The 23,399-nt window shown below is 44.8% G+C and overlaps 1 protein-coding gene across 7 annotated transcripts in view; it reads left to right on the top strand.

The window, feature by feature from the left end:
• Positions 1-23,399, top strand: part of LOC144937974 (ras GTPase-activating protein nGAP-like) — a 585,198-nt gene that overhangs the window by 486,797 nt on the left and 75,002 nt on the right. For all 7 annotated transcript variants that reach the window (XM_078865638.1, XM_078865636.1, XM_078865637.1 and 4 more), the window contains one exon: positions 9,523-9,685. In XM_078865638.1, the coding sequence (XP_078721764.1) occupies positions 9,523-9,685 (163 nt within the window). The remainder of the gene's footprint in view (positions 1-9,522; positions 9,686-23,399) is intronic.

The following is a 23,399-nucleotide window of genomic DNA, read 5'->3' as shown; positions in this document are numbered from 1 at the left end:
CAGAAGTGTCCTCTGTAGCGCAGACTGGCAGGGTCTATATGAATAAAACCGCAATGACTCACTGCTCGACTCGTGTTACACACAGACATTGCGTTGGTATCACGGCTGAAAACCACAATGCAATCACTTTTGTTGGAAAACTAAATATACATAATGATTTCGAAACATAATTTAAGACAAGATGTGGAGAATATTCCAACGAATGGCAGCGCATTAAAGTGCACACAATTAACAGAAATCGCCTTATTCTTGCACACATTTTTCCAACAAATAGCTTTCCAAATATAAACGTATTTCCTGGGTACATTATCTTGGAGAATTGCTGTATGTAAAAAAACTCATCAATATTATTATGATCATTATACCAGTTTATCAAGGATAGCCTCACTGAATCTCATGACTATTTTTATGACGTTCTGGCCAATTGTTCACGTATAATATAGTGAGGGAAAAAAAGTATTTGATCCCCTGCTGATTTTGTACGTTTTCCCACTGACAAAGAAATGATCAGTCTATAATTTTAATGGTAGGTTTATTTGAACAGTGAGAGACAGAATAACAACAACAAAATCAAGAAAAACGCATGTCAAAAATGTTATAAATTGATTTGCATTTTAATGAGGGAAATAAGTATTTGACCCCCTCTCAATCAGAAAGATTTCTGGCTCCCAGGTGTCTTTTATACAGGTAACGAGCTGAGATTAGGAGCACACTCTTAAAGGGAGTGCTCCTAATCTCAGCTTGTTACATGTATAAAAGACACCTGTTCACAGAAGCAATCAATCAATCAGATTCCAAACTCTCCACCATTGCCAAGACCAAAGAGCTCTCCAAGGATGTCAGGGACAAGATTGTAGACCTACACAAGGCTGGAATGGACAACAAGACCATCGCCAAGCAGCTTGGTGAGAAGGTGACAACAATTGGTGCGATTATTCGCAAATGGAGAAACACAAAGGAACTGTCAATCTCCCTCGGCCTGGGGCTCCATGCAAGATCTCACCTCGTGGAGTTGCAATTATCATGAGAACGGTGAGGAATCAGCCCAGAACTACACGGGAGGATATTGTCAATGATATCAAGGCAGATGGGACCATAGTCACCAAGAAAACAGTTGGTAACACACTACGCCGTGAAGGACTGAAATCCTGCAGCGCCCGCAAGGCCCCCTGCTCAAGCAAGCACATATACATGCCCGTCTGAAGTTTGCCAATGAACATCTGAATGATTCAGAGGACAACTGGGTGAAAGTGTTGTGGTCAGATGAGACCAAAATGGAGCTCTTTGGCATCAACTCAACTCGCCGTGTTTGGAGGAGGAGGAATGCTGCCTATGACCCCAAGAACACCATCCCCACCGTCAAACACGGAGTGGAAACATTATGCTTTGGGAGTGTTTTTCTGCTAAGGGGACGGGACAACTTCACCGCATCAAAGGGACGATGGACGGGGCCATGTACTGTCAAATCTTGGGTGAGAACCTCCTTCCCTCAGCCAGGGCATTGAAAATGGGTCGTGGATGGGTATTCCAGCATGACAATGACCCAAAACACACGGCCAAGGCAACAAAGGAGTGGCTCAAGAAGAAGCACATTAAGGTCCTGGAGTGGCCTAGCCAGTCTCCAGACCTTAATCCCATAGAAAATCTGTGGAGGGAGCTGAAGGTTCGAGTTGCCAAACGTCAGCCTCGAAACCTTAATGACTTGGAGAAGATCTGCAAAGAGGAGTGGGACAAAATCCCTCCTGAGATGTGTGCAAACCTGGTGGCCAACTACAAGAAACGTCTGACCTCTGTGATTGCCAACAAGGGTTTTGCCACAAAGTACTAAGTCATGTTTTGCCGAGGGGTCAAATACTTATTTCTCTCATTAAAATGCAAATCCATTTTTGACATGCGTTTTTCTGGATTTTCTTGTTGTTATTCTGTCTCTCACTGTTCAAATAAACCTACCATTAAAATTATAGACTGATCATTTCTTTGTCAGTGGGCAAACGTACAAAATCAGCAGGGGATCAAATACTTTTTTCCCTCACTGTATGTACCGTATGTATAATCCCATATTAGTGATTTGTATGCAATCTGTCAGCATTGGGATGTTTAGCCCCATACCACTTATACATTGCATGCTTTTTCTTTTCTTTGGGGAGGAGACTGAAAACCCCGGAGGAAACTCCCTGCAGAAAATGGGACAATTTACAGACGTCATTCAAAAGAAAGGCACCACAGTCAGGAGTCGAACCTAGGTGCGCCTTCTTTCTGTGAGGCACAACAGTTACACTGCACCACACCGCCAACTGAAAGTGGCTCAAAGGCTGTGGCAGAAAAAAAATGCATCATGTCGCTTCCCACAGATCAGAGTTGTATTGATACGGTGCTGCGCGCGTTGGGCTATCTGGACCGTGTGCCTGGGCCTGTTGACATGAGAAAATAAATGTCGGTGCTGATGCAAGGGGTTTCTGCACATGTGCTAGTTTACATTGTGCAGTTGTTTGAGTGGATGACATTAAGAACAGAGAAGCGAGATTGGTGATCCGTCTCCTGCTTTTATGATGCTTGCTTTATTGAAGGGTGCATTAGTTTGGCGTGATGAGTCCGGAGAATGTGAAGACACTACTCGCCCCTTGCATGATAGGATTGGGTGTCTCTGCCCAGAATGCTAATTCTTGCTGTATTACTATTGACACATGCTTGGTTGAAACTAATTCAAACATTGTACTTTTTAACTTTTACCGTTTCTTTTTGCTTATCTTTGTGATTAAAAAAATGCGTTACGAAGTTAAAATTCGCGAGGAGCTTCTCGTACGTACAGGAATGCATTTATTGCAATTAACTTGCCATGCCGCGAGCCACGGGAGGTCGCATGTTAGCAAATATTATCAAATGCCGTGACACGAACGGTACCCCCATACAAAAACCAGTCATGTATTATTCAAAGCCTCCTTGCTTTGGCATTTCTAGCGGTGTTACTCCTTATCAATCCTGCACGCTCTACACCCTGCAGCCAGCTCTCACATGCCCCCTTCTACTCCCAGTCCGCGAGCCTTGCCAATGTCATCCTATCTCGCGAATTTTCCAACCCCTAGCATTCAATAATCCCCTGCCAATTCCGGTCCCTTCTCGCCCATGTTCCCTGACAGGTCAGACTGTTGCGCAGTGGCCTCTGTCTGCTGATAATTGTCATAGCTGCAAGCCAGTCTTTCCCTGCAATTGCTTGCTCACGCCACTGCTGGCTGGGGCGTCTCCACTAAAGGAAAGCTAGATAGTGTTACGTTGGCCTACTCTTCCAGGCTGGGCAGAAGCGAGCGTACCCACACTTCATCCACCACACGCGAGACCTGCAGGTCAACTAACATCCCACGTAGCCTCTGTTTATTTGTTAGACCATTAATATCCCTGCTGGCCATGATTACCGTCCGACTCCGTTTGTCGGTCAGCGCCCATGCCTCCCTCCGAAGCAGCTTTTCCCCTGCACACTCCCTTTCCTGGAAGCTATTCACACTGGACAGACTGGACATCTGTGATGAAGGGCTTCATAGCTCATCGGATTCCCCTAGTCTAAATAAAGATTCTGATTCAGTCCCTCTACCTTTTGTGTGCTCCATCCGGCCTGCTTCGGCAAGCCGTGTAATTTCTCCTGCCCTCAACGTCGTCAATCTGCTCGCCACGCCTCACTGGTGCTGGGGGGGGGGGTCCCCCTTTGCTATCGCCCACTTCCCAACCACACGGTGTGGCACCGTTTCAGTTCGACTGCAAAAGAAAAAGCACTTGCGCAGAACACTCGTACTCCACTTTAATATTATCATCATTGCCGGCGCTGGTGTTTGTCAAAGTATGCCACATTGTAAGACGAGCGTGCTGGCAATCTTCAGCGTGTGGGGTATGAATATTAATATGCCACACTCAATCCGCGAGAATTTATTTCCCCGAAGTAAAACATTTTTGGTCATATTTTCGTCTCTTGTATCTGTCTTTTTTTTTATCTAACGTCACCGCGTGGTACTACAACGCAGATATTTCCTCACCGTTTCATTGCGAAAGCAAATACAAAGCAGAGCTCTGCTGCATTCCGCAAGAACAGGTGAACATGATTCTGTGGACATAGCCAGTGAATCTTGTATCACCGTGCCGTCTTTGTTGCAGAATAATGGATTGGATAAAAACTTTGCGCGCAAAATGTCAATCGAGTTTTTCAAAGCAATTTGAAATTATATTTTTTTACGTTACACATTTTTTACTTTCTATAGGATGGCCTATTGTATATCTGTGCGTCACTGGATACCATTGAAAGGCCAGTGTACATGAAATAGACTGGGTGACTGTTATGTCACCTTTGCAGGCTGCAGTTATTACCAAGGAATAACATTTTCTTTAGAAAAATCGAGCCTGGATATTTTTCTTTCATGCACCGTCATGCGGCGTAACGCGTGGGTACCTTTTCTTTTAACCATGCACGGCGATATTTCTCAGTGATCTGGATCGTAACCTTTGATAATATTTTGCAATATTTCCCTGAAACGTATTATCAACCCGACGGCGCAGCACCGTGGTAATGTGCGCTGCTCACAGTTGGAAGGTTGCAAGTTCAACTCCCAAGCCAGGTTTCAACTCGGCCCTTCGTGCATGCGGGGTCGGTATAATAAGTGCGGCACTGTGGGGAATTTGGCGGTGGTTGCCCTGTGCAAAGCCTCAGCCTCACCATATGACTGTGGAATTTACGCCACCTGCTCAAGACTGTTAACGAGAGAAGGAAGCCAGTCCAAGGCAGTGTCACACCCAAGGCAGTGTGTCACTCTCAAGGCAGTGTGTCACACCCAAGGCAGTGTGTCACACCCAAGGCAGTGTGTCACACCCAAAGCAGCGTGTCACACACCCAAGGCAGTGTCACACCCAAGGCAGTGTGTCACACCCAAGGCAGTGTGTCACACCCAAGGCAGTGTGTCACACCCAAGGCAGTGTGTCACTCCCAAGGCAGTGTCACACCCAAGGCAGTGTGTCACACCCAAGGCAGTGTGTCACACCCAAGGCAGTGTCACACCCAAGGCAGTGTGTCACACCCAAGGCAGTGTGTCACTCAAGGCAGTGTGTCACACCCAAGGCAGTGTGTCACACCCAAGGCAGTGTGTCACACCCAAGGCAGTGTGTCACTCCCAAGGCAGTGTGTCACTCCCAAGGCAGTGTGTCACACCCAAGGCAGTGTGTCACACCCAAGGCAGTGTCACACCCAAGGCAGTGTGTCACACCCAAGGCAGTGTGTCACACCCAAGGCAGTGTGTCACACCCAAGGCAGTGTGTCACACCCAAGTCAGTGTGTCACACCCAAGGCAGTGTGTCACACCCAAGTCAGTGTGTCACACCCAAGGCAGTGTGTCACACCCAAGGCAGTGACACACCCAAGGCAGTGTGTCACTCCCAAGGCAGTGTCACACCCAAGGCAGTGTGTCACACCCAAGGCAGTGTGTCACACCCAAGGCAGTGTGTCACACCCAAGGCAGTGTGTCACACCCAAGGCAGTGTGTCACACCCAAGGCAGTGTGTCACACCCAAGGCAGTGTGTCACACCCAAGGCAGTGTGACACACCCAAGGCAGTGTGTCACTCCCAAGGCAGTGTGTCACACCCAAGGCAGTGACACACCCAAGGCAGTGTGTCACTCCCAAGGCAGTGACACACCCAAGGCAGTATGTCACTCCCAAGGCAGTGTCACACCCAAGGCAGTGTGTCACACCCAAGGCAGTGTGTCACACCCAAGGCAGTGTGTCACTCCCATAGCAGTGTCACACCCAAGGCAGTGTGTCACACCCAAGGCAGTGTGTCACACCCAAGGCAGTGTCACACCCAAGGCAGTGTGTCACACCCAAGGCAGTGTGTCACTGAAGGCAGTGTGTCACACCCAAGGCAGTGTGTCACACCCAAGTCAGTGTGTCACACCCAAGGCAGTGTGTCACACCCAAGTCAGTGTGTCACACCCAAGGCAGTGTGTCACACCCAAGGCAGTGACACACCCAAGGCAGTGTGTCACTCCCAAGGCAGTGTCACACCCAAGGCAGTGTCACACCCAAGGCAGTGTGTCACACCCAAGGCAGTGTGTCACTCCCAAGGCAGTGTCACTCCCAAGGCAGTGACACACCCAAGGCAGTGTGTCACACCCAAGGCAGTGTGTCACACCCAAGGCAGTGTGTCACACCCAAGGCAGTGTCACACCCAAGGCAGTGTCACACCCAAGGCAGTGTGTCACACCCAAGGCAGTGTGTCACACCCAAGGCAGTGTGTCACTCTCAAGGCAGTGTGTCACACCCAAGGCAGTGTGTCACACCCAAGGCAGTGTGTCACACCCAAGGCAGTGTGTCACACCCAAGGCAGTGTGACACACCCAAGGCAGTGTGTCACTCCCAAGGCAGTGACACACCCAAGGCAGTATGTCACTCCCAAGGCAGTGTGTCACACCCAAGGCAGTGTCACACCCAAGGCAGTGTCACACCCAAGGCAGTGCCTGCCTCCCAGGGATTTGCTTCACCATGGCTGACCATTCCTCAGGCGAGGGATGCGGTGTTGTTCGTGCAGAACACGTGTGCCAGTGGTGCCAATGATTGGGCTTGCACAGTATCACTTTGCCACAATCTGGTTTAAACTATTATAGTACCTTCCCTCCGTCAATAATTTAATTACCATACTTTCCGGCAGGAGAAATTCCATTATAACATCATTATTTTATTATTTATGCATCATTAATCTATGCATGCGTATAATGTAAAATGTGGTGGGGCGTTTGGATGAGATATGACTACATAATGAATTAATCTATCTTGATTTGGAACCGAGTGAGATAGTATTGATAGGAAAGTGTATTTTCTGCAAGGGTGATCCAGATGACCGTTGTTAGGTCGGGATAATAATAGCTGGTTTTGGATTTCAGTTCAGTTGAAGATAATGTTTAAAATCAATGTCTAGAGATGCAGTTCCATTTAGATGCTATATCATCATACTTATATTGTAATTGTGTGGCAAATAAGGGATTTTTAGGCTCTGACATCGGCACTTAATTATTTGCCTTTGCAAATACGGTCACAAGATGGCAAGGTGTTTCGCATCCACTTCACGTCTGACGGTTTGTTTTGCTAATGTCCCACAGCATGGCTGGGAGTTTGGTGGAATGTAACCGCTGACCCTGTGTGAACCAGATTAAAAGCAAACATTCCAACCACGCGAAGGATAGTCGTGCTTTATAATGATTCAGAGTTACAGTGTCCAAATGCTCAATTCAGCATTGGGTTCAGTGCTCATTTATATCGGCAGCGCTGAGTCGGTGGTGGTAATTTACACATCGTTTTGGCGGGGCCCATTCGCTTCTTAAGTACCTTTCACCTCACACCATCATACGCGGAAGGCTTAGATTTAACAACACACAGAGGTGTGCATTGCATGTGCATGAGCTGTCAGCCTCATGCAGACCACCAGCTCAAAATAACTGAATGTGTACCCATGTTGTCACGTGGACAAACAACTGAAAAGAGTGGAGGAAAAGTGGCCGTCACAACTGGCAGCAGTGAAACAGAGAACCTGGCTGTAGACCGGTTTCTTCCTCATTAGGACTCGTCCGTAGAGACCGAGACAAAGACAAAACCATAGAATGGTTTCATCCACATTGGGACTAATGGGCCGAAGCAACCACTGACCGGGAGTCGAACTTGCATCCTTCTCGCTGTCAATGCAGTACCCTCTCAAAGTGACCCCCATCCTGATATTGCTGTTTACTCCCAGAGGTTTTGCCTTTTCCCCACTTGAAAAAAATAACCCAATAAAAATCAATTCCAGCAAATAAGCCTACCGTCAAGAATGATTATGTTTGCCTTACTCCATATTACCTTTGTGTCTTCCGCTTCTTTTAAATTCAAAATCGCAGGTACTTGGCATGTGCGATTGTACGTTAAACTGACGATTGCTGTTTATATTCAAGTGGGTGCCATTAATGAGAAATGGGAGAGTAACTTCATGTAATGCGCCATTAATCCAAATTGCAATGACACGACCTGATATGTGCTGTATACCTACTGCCCTGCTGCGGTCGTGTAAACATTAAAATTGTCATAGCCAATACACAGTGGATGTAATTTTTTTAAGCATATATCTTTTTGGAGCATTTTTTTCAACGCTGCTTCTTATATCGTATATTGAACTGTTTTATCTGACACTAAAATAAAGTGGCAATAAAATAGACGAGCAGCTGAAAGCGCCAGCCCCGTTGAATGGAGGGAGCGCTTGTGACCCTTATGGCGTGACCTCTGCTAACCTAGCGTGAATTCTGCCACCAAATTTCCTGACCGAATCACGAAAGCCCCGTAATTATAAATTGATTATCTTAGGCCTTGTTGTCAGACGACGATACCCGCCATCCAGTTGCACAAGTTCAACGCTATCGGCAAATTAGATGTGCTGTTTGTACATTCGCCCGGTTACCTTTGTGGAATGGAAAAAAATATCGGTGGCAATCATTTTAAATACCAAAACGGTGTGAAATCATTACTAGCAGCAGTACATTTCATGGATGGTTCGCTCGTTGCAGGAACGACTGCCTTCAAGGAAAGTGGGTGAGCGTGTAAAAATATAATAATGTTTTCAGGGTACACGTTTAAGAAATGTTGGGTTAATGCTTAGCAAGAGCCATACATATGATCAATCTTTTGCGACGTTGTGGAGGATATATAAGTATGAATTACACATGCCTCCCTGTTGTGGGCGGGTGATGCATATTGAACATTGATAATCTCCAACCACTTTACATCGCATCTTATCTCAAACATATTGAAAGAGCACCCCCCGCGGGAGCTGTCCCTGCACGGCACATGGTGACACAGCACCTGGCCTGCAAATGGACCTCAGTCGACCAGAAAGGAGGGCCGATGATTGCTATGTATGGTTCCAATTGAGTTAATTGCGAGTAACTTTCGAATGTGACAAATTTCAATTGCACCAGGGGTTTATGTTGTGCACACTTGTCTGTGGCTGTTGAGTAATGTGGTGGTGGCGGTGGTTTCTCTGTGTCCATGCCACTGCCACTCACCGGTCGCCGAGTTAATCTGAACAATTAGCAATTCCCATTTGGGTCACGGAACGTGACGCAGAGAGAGTTCTTGGGGCGGGCATTCTGTGCACTCCGTGGTCACCTCGGCCACCTTGCTTTTCCCTGCCCACTACCCATGAGCCCCACTGTTTCTCTGCATCTCGGAGTGAGCTGCAGACAATCAGAATCAGAATATTTATACTGGAGGAATCCGATGAGCTATGAAGCTCTTTTTCACAAATGTCCATTATTTCACGAGGTTTTAGCCACAGCGAAAGTCTTACTACATCCGTGGGCGTTGAGAAACGTCGTCACGGTGGTGGTGATGGTGGTTGTGTCGTCGTGATGTGCGCAGCAACCGGTTCAACGCGGCACCACCGCGGCTTACATCTGTGGCCGCAGAGCAGCGTTGTCGTGGTGGTAATGGTGATGGCGGTCGTGATTGTGTCGTCGTGATGTGCGCAGTAACCGCTCCAACGCGGCGCCACCGCGACTGAAGTCGTCGCGCTCCCACGAGTCGCTGCTGAGCCCCAGCAACGCGGTGGAGGCGCTGGACCTGAGCCTCGAGGACGAGGTCACCATCCGGCCCGTGCACAGCAGCATCCTGGGCCAGGACTTCTGTTTTGAGGTACGACGACAGATTGAACAACGCGACAGAGCATCATCGCGTATACAAACAGCTTCTCGGCCTTGTCCACACCACCGGTTCAAAGGGAACTGAATGTGTGGCCTCGTTGTCGTTGAGACCACCGACCCTGAAGAGTTGGGGAAATGTGGCCGTCTCAACCAGCAGTGAGACAAAAGGACACAACGGCTTCATCATCATTAGGACTCATCGGTACAGCATGGTCATCAATGTTTGCTGCTACAGTATGACCTCTGGTGTGATGGGTTTTCTCATCACGTACAGATTTGAGTTATTGAGGTGCGCTGTGCCTACAGCACGAGTTTAGATCGCCAGTTGAACGTCTCTTCATGGCTGATGGAGACTGTGAGCCAGATAAATCACTGGTGGCAACGTGATGGAGTTACCACCTACTTCCACCGTGCAGCCACTACTAGTTAACGTTTGTGATGACTGTTCCGATGATTTCCACATCCCCATGTCATGTATGGTTATCCACCTTCACCTTATCTGGAGATAAAACCAATGGTGTAGTCTTTACACCGAGTGAAGAGATGTATGTAATTATTTTTTGTATGAATAACGACGATTATGATTATGGAAATCAAGTTTGTGACTGAGTATATTCCTGACCTGTGTGGAAGGTAAGTGTTGTCCCCTCGCACACATTGGGTTTCCTGCTGGTAACCCGGTCCTCCACGTAGAAGACGTTGGCTTTAAAAATGCATTGACCAAGTGACCCAAAGCAAGAGTGCCGTGAGATTTAGTGACTTTTTTTTTCTGTCTGATCAAATAAATATATCGTTAATGTTAATTAATCCAACGACGGTTAACTGCGTCTTTTGGAAATGTCAGAGAGTTATGTCAGCAGTAACCAAGGAATTAGAACTAAGCATGTCATCAATGGTCAGTTTCAGTCTACTGCTGGATCAACGCTTCCTCCGAGTTGTTCCCCGTTACGCGTGTCGTTCGCTATAGCCACGTCACAGGGCAGTGATCCCACACACGCATGTGGACCCCGTGTTTGCTGGCCGGCTACTCACCGGTCGCGTGGCGTCTCTTACACTGGTGTCGCCTTGTCATCGCCCACACTTCTGACGTTTGTTGTACCCGATGGCTGTACACATCTAGCGAATATTTAATCTCCAATCACTTTTTTTGTTATTTATTCACGGAACAAAATGATCATGACGGAATACGCTTACACATTGGCCACAGTTTGTTTTATTGGAAAATAGAGATTTGTTGGTCAGTATAAAAAAAAATAGGTAAGTCAACTTAAAAAAAATACTGCTCAGAATACTGGTCCCCATCAGAGGAATGTGGAATTTCTGCCGCTGGCTTTGGGCTGCGAGTGGAGAAGGGCACGACCTCACGATCGCTTGATCAGGCTAAGGGAAACACTTGGACTTTCGATGTGACCCGATGTAAAGTGCGAGGTGAATTGCACAAATATATTATTCATACGAACCTTTAAAGTGTACGACGCTTAGTTCAAAACACTAGAAACCGATATCACAGGGCAACTACAATGCCGATGAGAAATGTAAGATCGCAAGCGAGCCGGGACAGTGAGGTCTGCCGTGCGTGTTGAGATGCCGACGCCCAGCACAGACATGCACAAGGCAATGCCACTCCCCCGGCATATGTGTTACACCAAGCTGAATAATGCAATGTGCATATAGTTTGTGCACTGTGTATACGCAATCCATTAAAACAGAAACGAACGGCATTTGCACCAGTGGGGGAGCCACATTAAAGGGAAGGAATCTCATTAAAGAATGGCCCAGAGTGTTGTGGATCATGAGTTGGGAGAGGGTTCCGAGGTGATATGAAGCTCCGTGACGTTGCTAACTGGACCCGCTAGGCAGCCCGATGTGTCTCTTGGATGCTGAAATCACACAAAAGCGGTGGTTCTGAGGAGAGTGGCCCTTTAAGGGCCCATCGATGTACAGATTCTGTGCACTTGTGTGACGATGCTGGACTGATAGCTGCTGATGAATCCCATGGAGTCTTGTTATTTCTTCACGCTTCCGAATTTTGTTTCCGAAATGCAGTTGTGGCCTTTTTCATTATTGTCAGTGGAATACATTGGTGATGTCGTGTGTTTTTTTTGGCATACGTGTAGCGTTCATTCAAAAATTAAATGGTCGGATGGAATATCGCACCATTAAAATACCATTAAATCACAAGTTCATCGATACAACAAATGGCCTACACGTATAAGTCAATAACACATTAACGCATTCCGATAAAACCGCACCAATAATTTACCACCTAATTGCTACAATCCTATTATTCCTTCGGTGATATCCACTCCAGCAACTTGCATTTTATTGCTGCCTGTAAGTCTGCTAAAATGCTTATATTAACAATGATATGTTCCAGAATTGAACATGTACATTCATTTGCCATGATTATTTTCAAAGATGCTAATGTTTCCAGCGAATGGATTACAATCATAAGACACAGCGAGCGGACTATCGCTGTATCTATGGGACCTTTTTGCCATTATCAAGAATGATGAAAAATAAGAACAGGTTTTACCCTTTCTGGCAATAAATCAGGTGTTAAGATGTTCAAACTCTAAATAGATACCTATTACAAGGCTTCACGTCCGCATTAACCACACGTACTTGTGGCAAAACAGGCAAACGTGCTCTGATAATTCACGATGTAACACAATTTTTGTTCCTGGGTAGTAAGTGTTAATTTCGAATTGCTTATGCCTCACAAGTACAGAAAATGGATATTATTCTCCACAAACGTTGCTTTTGTGACCAGGACTTTGTGTGAATGAATGACACAAATGCACACGTTTTCTCATTGAAAATAAGTCAATTTTCAAAATATTTGTTACACAGTGTTATTAATGGAGTAGATGATTAACTTTGCTTTTGTGTCCTGGTCACAAAAGCAAAGTTTGTGGGGAATAATAGCCGTTTTCTGTACTTTTGAGGCATAAGCAATTTGAAAATACAACTTACTGCCCAGGAACAAAAAAAATATGTTTTTGTTACACAGTAATTATATACACATTGCCTTTGAAACTGATTGCCCTACACTAGAGACAGCCTTCTGCATGGCCTTGTCGCACTACCAGTGTTAGCCCAGAGAACGCCAAAAGTAGAGCAGTACAGAGACAATGGCACACGTATCGGAGCACTACTACTGCTGTGTTATAGCGAATGGGCCACAAGACCAACTCGATCAGAGTCGGCATAACTTGTTAATTTTGGTCCAGCACAAAGGTCAGTCTAGGACACAGTTGCCACGGAATGCCTTTTTTTCTACACTATACCCCCCATGCTTTATATCTATCCTCATTTTCTGACAAACTTGACCTTGCAGACCCTCCTATTTGTCATTTTGAAATGGGACTTTAATCGTAGACTCGCCGTGTTTGTCCTAGGCCCCGTTATCTGACGGCACTGTCGCGTACGGTAGTATTATTATTATCTGACGGTCCGCAGCCTCTCGCATGCAACCAACTATCGTGTCACGTTTGACTTGAGATGAACACAGTCGTTGTGTCGTACAAAGTTTATAAATCTGATTTGAAACCACCTGCCCTTTTGGAGATGTAAGAGGAGAATTTAGTTGCACAGTAATGCTGTTAAAAAAATCTCACTGAGGCGTTAAATAAGACCAATTTGTTACACTCAGAAGTTTTTGTATTGTTTAGTTTTTCAGTTGCACTTTATTTGTTAAGCTAATAAGTTCCATGGTTCCCTGTGCAATCTCGAGGCTGCAAATTAAGTTGCATTGTAGGGTGCTTATAGTTAACCAGTTCCTCATTAAAATGTTTTGTATGACCCGTTATAACACATTGTCATTACCAAATATTCTGTATGCTCTTTATCTTTAATTGGAAAATCAGATTTGATGGCTGTTCTTTGTAAGAAAATTTGTAAATGTTAACACACGTTTACATTCATTTAAAATGCTGTGCCCCACGAATTCAAATTGGTTTTAGTATTTTTAGCGTGGCACGTGTATTGTTTCTAATCTTTCTCATAGATTAATGCTATTTAAACAATTGTTTGTTGTTGTATGTGCATCTAGTACACTCACCTGTGTTACGACCGGAGTGGTTGTCTACCTTTGAACATGAAACACAGACCCTCCAAAGTCCATCTAAACTATTGAAACTAAACTACTATTTTTATTTTACTAGGTAAGGCCCAATGAGCTGAATACCTCTTTTTCAGTAGCGGCCTGGCCACCAATGATGGCTCAACGAAGTGGATTATCATCACGTGGACATTTAGAGCAGCCAAATGCTCTAAATGCGTGACGCTGATTCTAAGTGTGGAAGGGAAAACCGGAGGACCCGGAGAAAAATCCACGTGACTACAGGGAGAGCATGCAATCTCCATATATACAGCAGACGTCAGAGGCGGAATCGAGCTCATGGCCTCCTGTATACCAGGAGAGGTAATTTTAAATTCATTTCAATGTCTCTCCTGTGTGCACACGGTAAAATGCGGTGTTTATTCAGGGGGCGTGTTGGACGAAGTTGCAAATGCGGAAAAGATGGGCATGGTTATGTTTATGTTGCCTATGAATTTTGGTGCCTGGAAAATTACCTTTTGACCATGACACATTTGATATATATATTTGTACATATAGAAAAAACGTAATCAGCAGAGCATTAACAAACACAGCGAAGCTGGTATTAATAGAATGCCAAGACACTGTTATGCATCAGTGGGGTGCTGGCTGAAGAATGGGTTATTTCCATTACTTCTCAGCGTGAGAACTGTGCAGGAGTAATCTGTGATAAGCAATGAGTATGAGAGTGCTTGCTGGTGACAGTACATGCATTAATGCACGTGCGTTTGTGTGTGCTTGTCGTTGAGTGTGTGTGTCTGGTGCACAAGTGTGGGCGTTAGCCGTATTCTCATGCCGCTGTGGTTGCGAATGTAGACATTTGTTAAACAAAGGAACTTTTAATACTCTTTTGAAGTTTCCATCCCCAATGGTATTCCAATAAATTAAAGACACTTTTACTTGTAACTATCACAGGAAGGACCACATTGTGTCAGTCAACAGCCCCCTAATAATGTCAGGGAATTTCAAAAGTCACTTCATTTAGACGTGAGCCAGGTCCCTCAGCTACACTCTTTTGAGTCTCTAAACTGCCACATGGCAATCAAACAAATCATTGGAGCTCGGTTTAGCTGAGTGAAAACCCAATTTAATATTTTGTTGTGCAGTAATTGGTATCTGAGAGCCCATGGACTCACTGGTTTTAAGTTTGATGGCTGTTCAGATTCAAACTCGCAGCGTCTGATCTGTGCCGATCGAACGCTCCTCTCGCACTCTTAATGAGAGCCGCACCTTTACTTGGCCTGCTTGCCTGGGCCACTGTTACACGGTGGTGAGATGTTTCCTACCTCACTTGGTATACAGGGGAGGACATGGGTCCGATCCCAACGCTGACGCCCGTATATTTGGAGATAACGTACTGTTTTTTTAATTTCTTCCAAGAGAATGTTTAATTTGATTTCTAAAGGCAATCACCACCATAAAGACAATTATTACATGTATTATTGTCTTTGCATTATTTATTTTGGTTTAAACACATGGCATCTAAAAAGGACACACATGAAAATTAAATTTCGACCTGTTCTTCGCCTGAGGACGGCTGCTTGCGTTGTGGCCGAAACGTCGTGAGAATTGTTTTATTATGTTTTATTTTTATTATTTTATTACTTCCCTTCTACGTGACTTTACCGAAAGAACCAAGAAGATGAATCCCTGCAGTCACGAAAGCTTTAAATCGAAATTTAACCGCCTCTACGGGGAGGGTTTCCACATAACTTTGAGATCCTTCAACAAGCTCCGGGATAAGAAGGCTCAGCTAATCGAGTCTCTCACCTTTCTGAAGAGATGCCGCGACTCTAAGGTAATACCAAACGCATTTACACTAACATCTGCTGCTGTAACTTCTTCTAATGCGAAACGAATTCTGTCTAGAACTAGCTTAGCTCTTATCTCAGAGAAAATCAGACTTACGCGCACCGAACTAGATCAGTTAGACAATACACTCTACAAATCACACTTATCTTTGAGTGCAACAATGTCCACATCGGATTGGGAACACGTGGAAAAAATGACTGCCTCTTCAGCTGCCGCTATGTCGACTAAATGTAAGGACAACTTGATTTCCAAATTCAACCGCCTCTCAAACAAGAAACTGGACCCACACATTGAAAAGCTAGATGTTAACAAAGTCGTAATTAATCGCAGTAACAGTCCTATTTCTGAAGGTTTGAAATCCGTTTTAGCTAAAGGACTAAACTTTGCAGTCACACCTAGACACATACCAGTTAATGATATAATTGCTCGAGTAGATGTAGCTCTCAAGGGCTTGAGTCACATCGCTGCAGACGTAGCAAGATCTGAAATCTCTGTAACCCTCAAAAACGCTAAGATGCCAGCTAGCAACATCAGCAAAGATGAGCGTTTTGAATTAGCTCAATTAAAAAAGAGGGATGACATTGTCATCCTCTCAGCCGACAAAGGCAATGCCACTGTCATCATGGACAAAATAGAATACAACAACAAAATTCAAGAACTACTCAACGATGGCAGCTATACAAAAATAAAAAAGAGACCCCACCAACAGCCTCGTCTCCAAAACCAACAACATCATTTCTGCTTCAACCGCATTAATTGATCAGACCAAACAGTTCTCGTTGAAACCTTCTGCAGCCAGGCCACCAAGATTGTACGGCTTGCCAAAGATACATAAAGAAGATACACCTCTTCGTCCCATTGTCTCTACTATCAACTCCCCCACTTACAAACTGGCTCGTTTTTTGTCCGAAATCCTACGGCCTTTCACTGGAAAAACCACCTCTGCAGTACTAAACTCTACTGACCTGGTATCGACAATCAAGGGGATTGCCCTGTCCCCAGACGACCTGCTTGTCAGTTTTGATGTGGTTTCCTTGTTCACCAAGGTGCCTGTGCCTGACACCATCGCAATCATTGAAGACTTGGTTCATCAAGGACTAAATGCTGGGGTACCCCCCCTGGTGAGACACTGCTTAACCAATACATACTTCACCTGGAATGGAACCTTCTACAAGCAAATTGAGGGCACCCCAATGGGCTCCCCCCTATCTCCGGTTGTAGCCAACATCTTCATGGAGAAATTTGAGACGGACGCCATCCAGACTGCCACTTTACGCCCGACCTTATGGAAGAGATACGTAGACGACACTTTTGTCATCTGGCCACATGGCCGGCCTGCTCTAGACCAATTTCTCGACCACATCAATTCCATACACCCAGCCATCAGATTCACCATGGAAGTCGAAAATGATGGTAAGCTACCCTTTTTGGATGTCCTAATCAAAAGGAGACCTGATGGTTCAATGAGCCACTCTGTCTACAGGAAAGCCACCCACACGGATGCTTATCTAAAACCGGATTCCCACCACCATCCATCCCAGAAGAATTCCCTCATCAAGACTCTATATCATAGAGCCCAATGCATCTCCGACCATGAACACATTTCCAGTGAACTCAAACACGTACGCCAAGCTCTTAAAGCTAATGGTTACTCCGACTACACAATCCGCAAAGCCATCACTCCAACCATCAAGAAAGATCCTGTTGAGGAGCCTTTCAAGACCATCACCTTACCCTACATTGCTGGGGTCACAAAAAAGATCTCCAAAATCCTGATTAAACACAAGATCCAGGTCCGATTCAACACAGTACATAAAATCCGTGATCTGGTACCGTCTGTAAAAGATGTGATTCCAGACATACAGTACCCGGCGTCTACAAACTAAGTTGCCTCTGTGGTAGCAGTTACATTGGGGAAACCAAACGACACGTCTCAGACCGCATTCGTGAACATAAAGCTGATCTAAAACACGGTAGGACAAACACCTCAGCCGTGGCAGACCACTGTTACAACTCAGTGGGCTCACATGACATTGACTTCTCCAAGACGGAGGTTCTCTGCAAGCCATCTGGCTATCATGAGAGATTCGTTCATGAGGCGATCCACATATACAAACACAGAGACAATTTTAACCGAGAAGATGGATTCAGGCTTAGCAATCATTGGAAGGACGTAATAAACCATTTCGATACACATTAGGGTGAGTTGAATAATACATAGTGTTATATTAAAATGTATAAAGTATAGGGTGGTTTACAGCAATACAGTATATAATTTAATGTTGGGTTTATCTATGGCAGTATATAGTACTGTATATGCTAAGAGAATAAAGTTTAGATGGAAGTATATTATATACTTCTTACGACGTAGAATTGTAATTTATTATTTGTTGTTAGTAACTCAGCTTATTGTAGAGTATAGTAAGTATCAGTTTATATTTTAGTTTTTTATGTAGTTTTCACTTTGGTTTTCTACGTGGTTGTTTGGCAAATGCAGCTACATATCACTAACATTCCTTTCCTTTATTAACGCTGTTCCTTGCGCCCCCCCCGTGGTGCTGTTGATCCTGCATAATGCATGGGCATAATGGGACTTTGAAACCCCTCCGCCCACCTCCTATGCATTGCCCATTGGTATGCTAAATTCCTCTTCATATGCACATTCTTTTGTTAAGGCGCTCCTCCTCGCTACACCTATATAAGCTCCTAGCTTGATAATGTTCTCATTCTTCGCCTGAGGACGGCTGCTTGCGTTGTGGCCGAAACGTCGTGAGAATTGTTTTATTATGTTTTATTTTTATTATTTTATTACTTCCCGTCTACGTGACTTTACCGAAAGAACCAAGAACATGAAAATTAGTTTTGGCAAAATGGTTTGTCAATATTGATGGGAGAGGGACATGCAAGAGGCCCAGTCCAAAGCTTTGTTTCCATGTTGGCTGGTAGCCAATTTAAATCTCTTCACTGCGCCTGCCTCTCCTCCGCACACTGGCCAGGCTTCTGAAGCACAAACACGCAGCATTACGCCAATGTTTGGCAAATACTTCTGTTGTCAGGTTCCTGAGTGACCAGCGTGACATCTCTTCTCCATGCATGCATTTCTTGTACGGGGCTGCTGTCACGCATCCTGTATACATTGCTGATAAACACACACACACTGGCTGCCTAGTGGAAACCTTGTGCTGAACCTTGCAAGAAAGCCGTGGCTGAGTGGCCCATTTAAAATGAGGCCCACGTGTCACACACTGGCAGCTCGACTACTTTAGAGGGGGGGGGAGAGGGGGCTAAGCAGTGTTGCCCCTGCACACGATTGTCACATGCCAAATGGAATCTCATCATGGGAACATTTTCCTGGCTCCTTTTATCTACGTGGGGCTTGTCGTAGGTTCGTGTGAGAGGAATATGTAGTCGTTTTGGGGGGTTTTTCCCGTGCAAATTTTTTTCATAGCGTGCATATAATTAGGACAAAAGGTATTGAAGTTACCGTATTCTTGTCATCAGACGAAACTGGTTACAGATCATTGCACCGTACATTTGCATTACTACGTACAACAATCAATATTTTAAATTTGTTGGTAATGGAAATATTTAACCTGAATAGTTAGTGTGGCTCTCCAGAGCCCCTGTGGAGGGTATTTGGCTTATTTATCCACACTGGCCCAACATCGTGGCAGAGGTGGTCTCATAGCTGCCGATCAACTCACTGGTGTTGTGGTGCATCAATGCATACAGTGAAGGAGAAAAGTATTTGATACCCTGCTGATTTTGTACGTTTTCCCACTAACAAAGAAATGATCAGTCTATAATTTTAATGGTAGGTTTATTTGAACAGTGAGAGACAGAATAACAACAAAAAAATCCAGAAAAACGCACGTCAAAAATGTTATAAATTGATTTGCATTTTAATGAGGGAAATAAGTATTTGACCCCTCTGCAAGACATGACTTAGTACTTTGTGGCAAAAACCTTGTTGGCAATCACAGAGGTCAGACGTTTCTTGTAGTTGGCCACCAGGTTTGCACACATCTCAGGAGGGATTTTGTCCCACTCCTCTTTGCAGATCTTCTCCAAGTCATTAAGGTTTCGAGGCTGACGTTTGGCAACTCGAACCTTTAGCTCCCTCCACAGATTTTCTATGGGATTAAGGTCTGGAGACTGGCTAGGCCACTCCAGGCCTTAATGTGCTTCTTCTTGAGCCACTCCTTTGTTGCTTTAGCCGTGTGTTTTGGGTCATTGTCATGCTGGAATACCCATCCACGACCCATTTTCAATGCCCTGGCTGAGGGAAGGAGGTTCTCACCCAAGATTTTAGGGTACATGGTCCCGTCCATCATCCCTTTGATGCGGTGAAGTTGTCCTGTCCCCTTAGTAGAAAAACACCCCCAAAGCATAATGTTTCCACCTCCATGTTTGACGGTGGGGATGGTGTTCTTGGGGTCATAGGCAGCATTCTTCCTCCTTCAAACACGGCGGGTTGAGTTGATGCCAAAGAGCTCCATTTTGGTCTCATCTGACCACAACACTTTCACCCAGTTGTCCTCTGAATCATTCAGATGTTCATTGGCAAACTTCATACGGGCATGTATATATGCTTTCTTGAGCAGGGGGACCTTGCGGGCGCTGCAGGATTTCAGTCCTTCACGGCGTAGTGTGTTACCAACTGTTGTCTTGGTGACTATGGTCCCAGCTGCCTTGAGATCATTTACAAGATCCTCCCGTGTAGTTCTGGGCTGATTCCTCACCGTTCTCATGATCATTGCAACTCCACGAGGTGAGATTTTGCATGGAGCCCCAGGCCGAGGGAGATTGACAGTTCTTTTGTGTTTCTTCCATTTGCGAATAATCGCACCAACTGTTGTCACCTTCTCACTAAGCTGCTTGGCGATGGTCTTGTAACCCATTCCAGCCTTGTGTAGGTCTACAATATTGTCCCTGACATCCTTGGAGAGCTCTTTGGGCTTGGCCATGGTGGAGAGTTTGGAATCTGATTGATTGATTGCTTCTGTAAACAGGTGTAACAAGCTGAGATTAGGAGCACTCCCTTTAAGAGTGTGCTCCTAATCTCAGCTCGTTACCTGTATAAAAGACACCTGGGAGCCAGAAATCTTTCTGATTGAGAGGTGGTCAAATACTTATTTCCCTCATTAAAATGCAAATCAATTTATAACATTTTTGACATGCGTTTTTCTGGATTTTGTTGTTGTTATTCTGTCTCTCACTGTTCAAATAAACCTACCATTAAAATTATAGACTGATCATTTCTTTGTCTGTGGGCAAACGTTCATAATCAGCAGGGGATCAAATACTTTTTTCCCTCACTGTACATACTGCTTGGTAGATAGAAACATTCCCATTGTTTCAACTGCCGTGCCAGGAAATTGAACCGGTAAGCCTCGGGTTGCAAGTCCCCCGGTCTGTTAATTATCACACCAAGGCAGTACGGTGTTCCATGGTTTTTCACGAAGTGTGGCTATACGCGAATTTTATCTGGAACTCTGCACGACTGCATCCAGAGAGAGAGAAAGAAAGTGATGCGATAAATTGATGAGAGATACAGTGATGAGAGATAAGGTAAGTTCATTTATAAACTGATTAATGCTTAAAGATGTATTTTAATTTACTATATATTTATTACAACCAGCTTTTATTTAATTTTGTTATTATAATTTTATCTTCTTGTGTTATGATAATTTTCACGTATTCTATAGTTTATTTGTGTATTTATTTTAAGTAGGTAATTTATTAAATAGACTTTCGTAGGCCGCCATCACTATCCACGGAATTTGCTTTTCACGAGCGTCTCCGGAACGTACTGCTCTCGGCGAATAAACGGGGCAATGCCGCACCCTCGAAGTTGTATCTGTGCAACGTACGGCACAAGCAGTGTGGACACCATCAATTGATGGCGTTTGTATTCTTTGGGTTTTTCGGTAAAGACACGTAGATAGGTAATTCTTTTTTTACAAAAAAACTACTGATCACGACCGCTTGTGTTGCGATAGAAACGTCGTAGCTTTTTTTCAACCTTTCTACGTGACTTTACCGAAAGACCCAAAGAATATGAATTCCTGCAGTCACGAAAGCTTTAAGTCAAGATTAGATGATGTTTGAATCCACTACTGGTAATTTTACCTCATAGATACATAGGTTGTGAAGAGAGCACCGTATTTTGAGATTATTGTGAAACACAAACACACGCGCACGTGTTGTTGTGTCCCAATGCAAATTGGCAATGCTGAGCATTGAGTCCGAGACTCTGAATCACCTGCAGTTGGCATCACTTTCACAATAAATATACTACAGAAACATTTTTTTTGGAGGGAAATGGACAAACAGCACAATCACTCTAATGTTAGCAGGTTTGCCCTTGGTAAATCGTACAGTTAAACCACTATCCAGTTATATCGTGTCATGCCATTAATCATGAGGAGGCTGTGCCAGACATCCTCTTGATGGAAATATTTAAATTGCCACTCTACAATCCTCTCCGCCAGTAATACCTCAAAGCCCGGTGATGGCTTCCATTTGCGAGTGAAGCGCAAAAAGACTCCTGCGCGGACAGAAGAAGCGTCAACAAAGCCGGCCACACAGACAATTACCAGACTATTATTGCCTCATTTCCTCTCGACACATCTGGCCGAAGCACACAGGATTTTAACTCCCGTTTTAATCGAGGCAATGCGCTCCTTATTGTTATGCCCACGCGGCGTCGCGTCCATCCTTCTGCCTGAAGACACCTGCCATTATACGACAACTACAAAGCCCCTCGACAAATCACTGTGGAACTTTACCACGAAGCGGAACAGTGCGTTACCACTCAGCGGAACAGTACGTTACCACTTAGTGGAACAGTGCGTTACCACGCAGTGGCAACAAAACACTTTTTTTTCGCATTTTCATTTCAGAATTTAGTTTTTGCGGTCTCATTCTGGAATGAGAATGTGCGTGTTCAGATGACAAACCCAACACGCGCATCATGTTGCACGTGTGTCCGTGTGTTTATCGGCAATAGCATTTCTTCGTACTGGTTGAAATCCCCCGGACAAAATGGAGGCTCCTTGGTAGACGAGCTGGGCAGCTTGTTAACTGTGCTGTGCCAAGTCCAACACGTGCAGCCGTGGCCCTACAAGATATCTGAATTTGGCCCCAGGCCATGGAAGCCCAGGTGCGGGTTCCACACAATTACATCACAACGGCGCTTGCCCATTCCTTGTAAGTTCCAGCAGGGGAATTTGTGATTTAGGGTTATGTGCATGATGTCATCCACCATTGCTGGAGATGATCCACAGGGGCTAGGATGGTGCCCGCGCGAGGGCTTCCTCTGACACTCTACTGCTGCTCTGTGCAAACAAAGGCTTCGTGTTTACTGTTACTGTATGTGCTGAAATTATTACAGGGAAATAATGAAATGAAAGAAATATGGATTGAATACTGTCATGAAGTACACTGCTGTATATTACATTCTTGTGGAAGCACGGTCTGTGCTTTCATAGCCGAACGACACAACCGGGCATACTCATAGGGGTTTTAATTAGATACCAATTGGCTTAAATGGTGGTCACCGTTTTGAAAGAATAGTGAATGTTTCTTCAATACCACATGCAGTATTACCACACTGCAAAGTTCGCTTTTTTTTCATACAGCAGCCCTTTTTTAAATGGACGAAGTTTTAAGAGAAAATATGGACGGAAAATTTTTCACAGTATAATTTTAATGTTCTTGGCAAATGTATGTTTCCTGATGTAACTTCTTTCACAAGCGAGGTCCCTTACTGCACATGGCACAGTACTGA

This window comes from Lampetra fluviatilis, chromosome 20, assembly GCF_964198595.1.
Source record: "Lampetra fluviatilis chromosome 20, kcLamFluv1.1, whole genome shotgun sequence".
NCBI classification, from domain to species: Eukaryota; Metazoa; Chordata; class Hyperoartia; order Petromyzontiformes; family Petromyzontidae; genus Lampetra; species Lampetra fluviatilis.
This window is presented reverse-complemented; position numbering and strand designations above follow the sequence as displayed.